Here is an 11,021-nt window from a genome sequence, read left to right as displayed (position 1 = left end):
CATTCAGCTGCTTGCTCTCCGAGTCGTCATGGTTTAATTTCTTGATTTCATGACGATTTTGGGATTCAGCCACCTTGTTGCTTCTGCCCAAACAGTGTCGAACGGGAAGAATTTCTGGGAACAATTAAACAATACAGAAATATATACTATCTCTTCTTTATAAAGCATAAATGAAATCTGAATATATTTACTGTAATACAACTCGTTATCCTGAGATCACACCACCACCATTCTTGCCTGCCTCTAATCTGTTTTCCACACGCAGTCAAGCGGTCTCTTAAAAAATGTAAATCAGATAGTCAGTTCCTTGCTAAAAACCAATCTAACGATTTCTCTTTGCACTTGGAATAAAATCTAAATTTCTTACCATAGCGTACAAGGCCCACTGGGATCTATCGTGCCTACATCCCTTATCCTTCTTTTATTTTTCTTCCGGTTTTATTGAGATGTAATTGACATACAGCACTGTATGAGTTTAAGGAATACAGAATGATTTGACTTGTATACATCGTGAAATGATGACCACAGTAAGTTTTGTGAGCATCTGTCATCTCATGTAGATACAACATTAAACAAATAGAAAAAAATTTTTCCTTCTGATGAGAACTCTTAGGAGTTACTCTTGTTAACAGCTTTCATATATGACATGCAGCACTGTTATTTATATTTATCTTGTCCTGCATTCCATCCCTAGTACTTATTTATCTTAGAATTGAAGGTTTGTACTTTTTGACCACCTTCAGACCTTCATCCAGTTCCCCCTCCCCCAATGCCATACTCTCAACTAGGAGTGAAAGCGCAGAGTCCTAACCACTGAACCACCAGGGAATTCCCCTTCTTATTTTTATGGTTTTTAGTGAAGTCTTGCATATCTCATTAATGTATTCCCATGCATTTGTTATTTTTTACATGATTGCCAATGGTATTTTACTTTAAATAATTTCTTTGCTGTTGCATACAAATAAATCAGCTTTATATTTTGATTTTGTATCTACCTTTTCTAAACTATATATTTATTTGCATTTTCTTTGTATACAATCATATCACATGCAAATACTAATAACTTTGTTTTTTCTTTTATAACATATCTTTCATTTTCTTTTTCTTATGTCACTGCTTGGGCTAGGAAGGCCAGGACATCTTTGAATAGTAGTATTAATAACAGGGGTCCTTGTCTTATTCCCGATCTCACATGGAAAGCTTCCAATGTTTCACCATTGTAATGTGGTTTGCAGCAGACTTTTATAGACGCCATTCATTAGATTAAGGACATTCTCTGATATTCCTACTTTGCCAAATGTTATTTTTTAAAATCATGAAAGGGTATTGAATTTATTGACACATTTTATGATCATGTGATTTTTTTCCCCTTTATCCTGTTAACGTGAAGAACTTCGCTGGCCAATTATTTTTTGCAGTATAGCTGGTTTACAATATTATATTAGTTTCAGGTGTATAGCATAGTGATTCAGTATTTTTAAAGATTATACTCCATTAAAAGTTATTACAGGGACTTCCCTGGCAGCCCAGTGGTTAGGACTCGGCGCTCTCACTGCCAGGGCCCGGGTTCAGTCCCTGGTTGGGGAACTGAGATCCTGCAATCTGTGCAGTGTGGCCAAAAATAAAAAAGTTATTCCAAAGTAATGGCTATAATTCCCTGTGCTGTACAATATATCCTTGTTGCTTATCTATTTTATACATAGTAGTTTGTACCTCTTAATCCCCTACCTTATCTTGCCCCTCCCCCTTTCCCTCTCCCCACTGGTAAACACTAGTTTGTTCTCTATATCTGTGAGTCTGCTTCCGTTTTGCTATAATACATTTATTTATTTTTTAGATTCCACATACAAATGATATCATACAGTATTTGTCTTTCTCTGTCTGACTTACTTATTTCACTAAGCATAAGAGCCATCCACATGGCTGCAAATGATAGAATTTCATTCATTTTTATGGCTGAGTAATATTCCATTGTATATATGTACCACATCTTCTTTATCCATTCCTCTGTTGATGGACACTTAGGTTGCTTCCATGTCTTGGCTATTTTAAATACTGCTGCTATGAACAATGGGGTGCATGTGTCTTTTTGAATTAGAGTTTTCATTTTTTCCTGATATTTGCCCAGCAGTGGGATTGCTGGATCATATGGTAGCTCTAGTTTTAGTTTTCTGAGGAACCTTCATGCTATTTTTCCATAGTGACTACACCAATTTACATTTCCACCAACAGTGTACAAGGGTTCTCTTTCATCCACATCCTCACCAGCCTTTGTTATTTGTTGCCTTTTTGATGATAGCCATTCTGACAGGTATGAGGTGATACCTCATTGTGGTTTTGATTTGCATTTCTCTAATAATTAGAAATTTGGAGCATCTTTTCATGTGCCTGTTGGCTATCTGTATGTTTTCTTTGGAAAAATGTCTATTCACGTCTTCTGCCCATTTTAAAATCAGGTTGTTTGTTTTTTTGACATTGAGTTTTATGAGCTGTTTATATATTTTGAATATTAAACCCTTGTTGGTCATATCATGTGCAAATATTTTCTCTCATTCTGCAGGTTGCTTTTTGTTTTGTTGGTGGTTTCCTTTGCTGTGCAAAAGCTTTTTAAGTTTAATTAGGTCCTGTTTGTTTATTTTGCTTTTATTTCTTTTCCTTAGAAGTTAGCTCCAAAAAATATTGCTATGATTTATGGCAAAGAGTGTTCTATGTTCTCTTCTAGGAGTTTTATGGTTTCAGATCTTGCAGTTAGGTCTTTAATCCATTTTGAGTTTATTTTTGTATATGGTGTGAGGAAATGTTCTAATCTCACTGTTTTACATGTAGCTGTCCAGCTTTCCCAGCACCACTTATTGAAGAGACTGTCTTTTCTCCACTGTATATTCTTGCCTCCTTTGTTGTAGATTAATTGACCATAGGTGTGTGGGTTTATTTCTGGGCTCTCTATTCTGTTGCATTGATCTATGTGTCTGTTTTTGTGGCAGTATCATTCTGTTTTGATTAATGTAGCTTTGTAGTATTGTGTTAAGTCTGGGAGGGTTATGCCTCCTGCTTTGTTCTTTTTCCTCAGGATTGCTTTGGCATTTCAGGGTCTTTCATAGTTTCATTCAGGATAAAAATCCATATGAATTTTGGGATTATTTGTTCCAGTTCTGTGAAAAATATGGGTATTTTGATAAGGATTGCATTAAATCTGTAGATTGCTTTGGGTCGTACGGACACTTTAACAATATTAATTTTTCCAATCCAAGAGTGCAAGATATCTTTTCATGAGTTTGTATCATCCTCAGTGTTGTATAATTTTCAGAGTATAGGTCTTTCACCTCCTTGGTTAAGTTTATTCTTAGTTATTTTATTCTTTTTGATGCGATTTTAAACAAGATCATTTTCTTGCTTTCTCTTTCTGATAGTTCATTATTAGTGTATAGAAATATGACAGATTTCTGTATATTAATCTTGTATGCTGCAACTTTGCTGAATTCATTTATTAGTTCTAATAGTTTTTTGTGGAGACTTTAGGGTTTTCTATATAAAGTATCATGTCATCAGCAAATACTGTTTACTTCTTCCTTTCCAACTTGGTTGCTTTTTATTTCTATTTCTTGTCTGACTGCTGTTGCTAGGACTTCCAATACTATGTTAAATAGAAGTGGCAAGAGTGGGCATCCTTGTCTTGTTCCTGAATTTAGAGGAAAGGTTTTCAGCTTTTCACCGTTAAGTATAATGTTAGCTGTGGGTTTGTCATACACTCCCTTTATTGTGTTGAGATATGTTCCTTCTATACCCACCTTGAAGAGAGTTTTTATCATGAATGGATGTTAAATTTTGTCAAATGATTTTTCTGTGTCTATTGAGATGATCATGTGATTTTTATCCTTCCTTTTGTTAATGTGGTGTATCACATTGATTGATTTGCAAAAATTGAACCATCCTTGTGTTTCTGGAATAAATCCAACTTGATCCTTTGATGGTATATGATCCTTTTTATATATTGTTGGATTTAGTTTGCTAATATTTTATTAAGGATTTTTGCATCTATATTCATCAAAGATATTGGCCTGTAATTTTCTTTTTTTGTAGTGTCTTTGTTTGGTTTTGGTATCAAGGTAATGGTGGCCTTGTAGAATGAATTTGGGAGTGTTCCGTCCTCTTCAATTATTTGGAATAGTTTGATAAGGATAAGTATTAGTTCTTCTTTATATGTTTGTTAGAATTCCCCTGTGAAGCCATTTGGCCTTGGAGTTTTATTTTCTGGGAGTTGTTTTTTTTTTTTTAATACAAATTCATTTTCACTACTAGTGATTGGTCTGTTCAAATTGTGTGGTTCTTCTTGTTTCAGTCTTGGCAGGTTGTATATTTCTAGAAATTTTCCAATTCTTTGGCATGTAACTATTTGTACTATTCTTTTAAGATTTTTTAAATCTCTGTGGTATCAGTTGTTATTTCTCTTGTTTCATTTATTTTGTTAATTTGGGCCCTCTCTCTTTACTTCTTGGTGAGCCTGGCTAAAGGTTTATGAATTTTGTTTATCTTTTCAAAAAAGCAGCTCTTGGTTTCATTGAACTTTTCTATTGTTTTTTGATCTCTATTTTATTTATTTCCTCTCTGATCTTTATTATTTCCTTCCTTCTGCTGACTTTGGCCTTTGTTTGTTCTTCTTTTTCTAATTCTTTTAGGTGGTAGGTTAGGTTGTTTATTTGAGATTTTTCTTGTTTCTTGAGGAAGGCCTGTATTGCTGTAAACTTCCCTCTTAGAACTGCTTTTGCTGCATTCCATAGATTTTGGAGTGTTGTGTTTCCATTTTAACTTGTCTCAAGTTATTTTCTGATTTCCTCTTTGACTTCTTCATTGACCCATTGATCTTTATTAGCATATTGGTTAGTCTCCACACATTTGTGCTTTTCCTATTTTTCTTTCTATAATTGATTTCTAGTTTCATACCGTTGTTGGAAAAATACTTGATATAATTTCTATCCTCTTAAATTTGTTGAGACTTGTTCTGTGGCCTAGCATGTGATTTATCCTGGAGAACATTCCATGTGCACTTGAAAAAAATGTGTATTCTGCTGTTTTTGGATTCAATGTCCTGTAGATATTAAGTCCAACCAGTCTATTGTGTCATTTAAGACCACTGTTGCCTTACTGAGTTTCTGTCTGGATGATCTGTCCATTGATGTCAGTGGGATGTAAAAGTCCCCTACTATTATTGTGTTACTGTCAATTCTTCCTTTATGTCTGTTAGTATTTGCTTTATATATTTAGGGGCTCCTGTATTGGGTGCATATTTGTTAATGAGTGTAATATCCTCTCTTTTTATCGATCCCTTTATCATTATATAGTGTCCTTCTTTGTCTTTTGTTATAGCTTTTGTTTTAAAGTCTGTCTTGTCTGATAGAAGTATTGCTACTCCCACTTTTTTTGTTATTTCTGTTTGCATGAAATATTTTTTTCCATCCCTTCACATTCAGTCTTTGTGTGTCTTTAGCCCTGAAGTGAGTCTCTTGTAGGTAGCATATTGAAGAATCTTGTTTTTAATCTGATCAGCCAGCCTGTGTCTTTTGATCGGAGCATTTAGCCCATTGACATTTAAAGCAATTTTTTTTTTTAAAGAGCTATTCTTTTTTTTTTTAATTAATTAATTTTTTTTTGGTTGTGTTGGGTCTTCGTTTCTGTGCGAGGGCTTTCTCTAGTTGTGGCAAGCGGGGGCCACTCTTCATCGCGGTGCGTGGGCCTCGCACTATCATGGCCTCTCTTGTTGCGGAGCACAGGCTCCAGACGCGCAGGCTCAGTAGTTGTGGCTCACGGGCCTAGTTGCTCTGCGGCATGTGGGATCTTCCCAGACCAGGGCTCGAACCTGTGTCCCCTGCATTAGCAGGCAGATTCTCAACCACTGCACCACCAGGGAAGCCCCTAAAGTAATTATTGATAGATATGTATTTATTTCCATTTTATTACTTGTTTTCCGGTTGTTTTTGTAGGTCTTCTCTGTTCATTTCTTCTTCTTTTTGTGTCTTCCCTTGTGGTTTGATGATTTTCTTTAGTGTTATGTTTGTGTTCCTTTCTTTTTAGTCTTTGTGTATTTATTGTAGGTTTTTTGTTTGTGGTTATCATTGGGTTCATATATGTTGACCTATAACTGTATCTACTTGTTTTAAACTGACAGTCATTTAAGTTCAAACAAATTCTAAAAGATCTACATTTTTTACTCCCTTCCCCCACATTTTGCGTTTTTGATGTCATATTTTACATCTTCATGTCTATCCCTTAACTCTTTATTGTAGTTATAGTTGATTTTATAATTTTTTGTATTGTAATCTTTGTATTGGCTTATTTAAGTGGTTGATCCTCAGTCATTACTATATATTTGCTTTTCCTAGTGGGATTTTCCTTTTCCTATAGATTTTTCCTTCTTTTCTGCTTAGAGAAGACCTTTTAACATTTCTTTTAGGATAGGTTTAGTATTGATGAACTCTTTTTGTTTTTGCTTGTCTGAGAAGCTCTTTATCTCTCCTTCGATTCTAAACGATGATCTTGCTGGGTAGATTATCCTAGGTTGCAGGCTTTTCCCTTTTAGGACTTTGAATCTATCACTCCACTCTCTTCTGGCCTGCAAAGTTTCTGCAGAGAAATCAGCTGATAGCCTTATGGGGATTTCCTTGTAAATGACTCTATTTTTCTCTTGCTGCTTTTAGAATTCTCTATCTTTAACTTTTGCCATTTTAATTATGATATGTCTTGGTGTGAGTCTGTTTGGGTTCATTTTGTTTGGGACCCTCTGTGCTTCCTGTACCTGGATATCTGTTTCCTTCTTTAGGTTTGGGAAGTTTTCAGCCATATGTTCTGCAAATACATTTTCAATGCTTTTCTCTCTCTTTTCTCCTGGAACCCCAATGAAATGAATTGTTGGTATGCTTTTGATAGTACCTAGAGGAATGGAGTTTTTTATATGCTTTGATGCAAATCAAATTAGACCCCTTTGGCAAAGAAGCTTCTGGTCTTCACGACTTGCCTTGCCCTGGTAGAACTACTTCTGAGTGAGCTGGTGAGGGGTATGGGAGCACCCCAAGCTAAAATGCCACGGATTCTCAGTGTTCTTACCGGATGTCCAGTAGTTGTTTTTTTTTTTTTTTCGATAAATCCTTCCCAATATAATATACAACAATTTTGTTGTATGCTTTGGGTAAATTTTCAGAGTCCCCAAATAGTTGTGCTTGACTTTTTAAAAATAATTCTGTACACTTGTATCATTGTTTTTTGGGGAACGGCTTTTCTGAGCTCCTCATTCAGCCATTCCAGTAATACCACCTTCCTCTGTATGCTAATATTTTTGTGGGGTGAAGTAGAAAAGAATAGCTTTATTGCTTTGCCAGGCAAAGGGGGCCAGAGCAGGCAAATGCCCTTAAAACTGTGTGTCCCAACTTGGAGAGGGTAGTGAGAAGTTTCACAGTAATGGTTCAAAGAGGGCGTGACGTTTGCTAATATTTTATTTAGGATTTTTGCACTGTTAATCATAAGTGATATTAGTCTGTACTTTTCTGATATATTTTATGTTTATCAGGTTTAGCTACCAAAGTTATACTTGCCTCATAAAAAGAATTAGAAATATTCCTTGATTTTCTAAACTCTTGAACAAATTTGTGAAACATTGGGACTGTCTGGTCTTTGAAGTTTTGGTAAAATTGTCTGTTGAAACCATCTGATCTTCGTAACTTTGTCTATTTTATTCTTTGGAAATTTTTTGTGTCAATTTTGCTGTAGTGTATTTTTTGGAAAATTATCCATTTCATCTAGATTTTAACATTTATTTGTGTAAAGGCACGCAGAATTGTCTCTTTTTAAAAAAAAATTTCCTCTGTTTCAATGATAATTTTTTCCTTGTCAATTCTTATTTTGCATATTTGTGCCCCCCTCTTTTATTGATTAGATTGGCTAGTGGGTTGCCTTTAGGTTAAATATTTTCCCCAGGAAACCAAGATTTTGGTTTTTTAAAATTAATTCCACTTTTTCTCTGTACTCTATTATTTTTTGCTTTTATCTTTATGATTTCTTTTCATTTTCTCTATTGTTCTTTTTTAGCTTTGAACTGGTTATTTAATTCATCTGTTTCATTCTGTCATTTTTATCGATATAGTGTTTTAATAGATTTTACATTCTGGGTAGAATTGACCACTTATTTATTCCGGGTACTTGATGGGCCCTTTCAATATTAGACTTGAGTGTTACTTTATTTGTGGACCTTTTCTTGGATTATGATTTCAGTATTTTGTAAAATTAATTTTTATTGGAGAATAGTTCTTTACAATGTTGTGTTAGTTTCTACTGTACAGCAAAATGAATCAGCCGTATACATACACATCTGCCCCCTCCCTTTTGGACTCCCTTCCCATTCACATCACCACAGTGCATTGAGTAGGTTACCCTGTGCTATACAGTAGGTTCTCATTAGTTATCTATTTTACACATAACATCAATAGTGTATATATGTCAATCCCAATCTCCCAATTCATCCCACACCCCGCTTCCCCCTTGGTGTCTATACATTTCTTCTCTACATGTGTGTCTGTATTTCTGCTTTGCAAATAGGATCATCTATACCATTTTTCTAGGTTCCACATATATGGGTTAATATGTGATATTTGTTTTTCTCTTTCTGACTTACTTCACTCTCTGTATGACACTGTCTAGGTCCATCCATGTCTCTACAAATGACCCAATTTCATTCCTTTTTACGGCTAATATTCCATTGTATATATGTACCACATCTTCTTTATCCATTCCTCTGTCAATGGACATTTAGGTTGCTTCCATGTCCTGGCTATTGTAAATAGAGCTGCAATGAACATTGGGGTGCATGTATCTTTTTGAGTTATGTTTTTCTCTGGGTATATGCCCAATAGTGGGATTGCTGGGTCATATGGTAGTTCTATTTTCAGTTTTTTAAGGAACCTCCATACTGATCTCCATAGTGGCTGTATCAATTTACATTCCCACCAACAGTGCAAGAGGGTTGCCTTTTCTCCACACCCTCTGCAGCATTTGTTGTTTGTAGATTTTTTGATGATGGCCATTCTGATTGGTGTGAGGTGATACCTCATTGTAGTTTTGATTTGCATTTCTCTAATAATTAGTGATGTTGAGCATTTTTTCATGTGCTTCTTGGCCATCTGTATGTCTTCTTTGGAGAAATGTCTATTTAGGTCTTCCACCCATTTTTTGATTGGGTTTTTGTTTTTGATATTGAGCTGCATGAGCTGCTTGTATATTTTGGAGATTAATCCTTTGTCAGTTGCTTCGTTTGCAAATATTTTCTCCCATTCTGAGGGTTAGCTTTTCGTCTTGTTTATGGTTGCCTTTGCTGTGCAAAAGCTTTTAAGTTTCATTAGGTTCCATTTGTTTGTTTTTATTTTAATTACTCTAGGAGGTGGGTCAAAAAATATCTTGCTGCGATTTATGTCAGAGAGTGTTCTGCCTATGTTTTCCTCTAAGAGTTTTATACTGTCTGGTCTTAATTCCATCAATCTCCATCACATCTTTCTGAGCTGGGAGTTATTCTCTTGCTTTAAGATGATGTTGACTCTTCAGTTTATTTCTCAGAGGCAGCCTGGCTTTTCATACGTCCAAGTTCTAGGAAGACACTTTGCTCCGGTCCCCACGTGCTGAGGGCCCTTTTTGGCGGTGTTCCCCGCCACCAGCCACCATCTCCTCCCGTGGGCTCTCGCAGTCTGGGGCCCCTGACTTTCCTCCTTCTCCGCTTGCTCTCTCTCAACATGAGCCAGTGCTCATCTTCCTACTCTTTGAATATTGAGAGTCTCTAGGATTTTATATTTAAACTTTTCTCAACATTTACAACCTAGATCATCTCCTCTACTCTTAGGTTTTGACTGCCATCTCTAAGCAGGTCTCATTTGAATCTAGGCCCATATATCTTGCTATCTTCTGGACATCTCCTATTTCAGTTCAACAGTTATTCTAAATTTTTACGTCACACTGTTTATGTCACATCCGTCTCACAAATGTCTGATCCTGGATTCATCCAGCTCTCCTCTCTCTCCGGATCTGTACCTGAGGCGCTGGCTCTTGCTTCAGAAATTCATGGTCACCGATTCGCGCCGCTGCTCTGCAAAGGCTTTCGCTCTTTTATTCACCCCGTGCTCCTGCTCATCACAAGGGCTATTTCACGCCTGCTCTCCTGTCCTCAAACCTCCAGCTCTGCCTCTACCATCTCTAAGTGCAGAAAATTCACGTAACAAATGCAACGAGCATTTGTTAATTACTTGCTCTGACTCTCCCCAGTTCACAGAGAGAACTGAAGCCATCATACAGCAACCTCTTCAAAACCTGGTCCGCTTTCCATCTGCGGGGGGAAGGCGTTCTGACTGCCCAGCTAGACTCAGTAGCAAGTCTCTCTCCCTCTCTGGAGCTGCACACAGGGCCCTGAGGTGCATAGGTACTTGGAGCCTAGTATCAACTGATGTTTTCTGCATTTTTCACCACCCTGCTTGTTTCCTGCAGGTGATGTAGAAGGCCAATCTTTAAGACACCGAGATAAGCGGCTAAGTTTAAATTTGGTAAGTTTGGTACTTGAGTTTCTTTAAGCCTCAATTTTTACCAAAAAAAATAGCCTGACCTATTTATGTTCCCATGATGTCTTTTGAGTCAGCACTGTGAATCTCTGAGGACCCTTCCAGTCTCCCATTAAGGCTAAAACTTGTCTGGGAGCTACTGGACTTCCTGTGCTGTGAGGACCCTGCCAGTTCTAATGGTCCAGACGCTTCCCCGAACTTGGGGTACCTGCTGAAGTCATCACATGATACTTAAAGCATTTGCATAAATTCATTAACCTCTGTCTTCCAGCATGAGATCTAGGTGAGTCATCACCTACCTCACACGATAAATCCAGAGGCAGAGCTTGAGTTAGAGGCTTGTCTGACTTTCCTAAGAAAGTTCAAAGTTATTCTTGGATAATCTGCAACTGAAATGCCACGTGCAGCCGAGGCTGCCCCCTGGAAGCAGTTTCCATG

The 11,021-nt window shown here is 36.7% G+C and overlaps 1 protein-coding gene across 4 annotated transcripts in view; it reads left to right on the top strand.

Moving 5' to 3' along the window:
* The window catches only part of GAB3 (GRB2 associated binding protein 3), a 61,278-nt gene that overhangs the window by 34,494 nt on the left and 15,763 nt on the right, over window positions 1-11,021 (top strand). For all 4 annotated transcript variants that reach the window (XR_014239454.1, XR_014239455.1, XM_082376273.1 and 1 more), the window contains exon 5: window positions 10,513-10,568. Coding sequence is in view for 2 of the 4 variants with exons in the window: in XM_082376273.1 (XP_082232399.1) it covers window positions 10,513-10,568 (56 nt within the window). In the remaining 2 variants the exon portion in view is untranslated. The remainder of the gene's footprint in view (window positions 1-10,512; window positions 10,569-11,021) is intronic.

The sequence above is a fragment of the Balaenoptera borealis genome (assembly GCF_965194805.1).
Source record: "Balaenoptera borealis genome assembly, chromosome: X".
Taxonomy (NCBI): Eukaryota; Metazoa; Chordata; class Mammalia; order Artiodactyla; family Balaenopteridae; genus Balaenoptera; species Balaenoptera borealis.
Note: the sequence above shows the minus strand (reverse complement) of the source record. Positions and strands in the feature narration are given on the sequence as shown.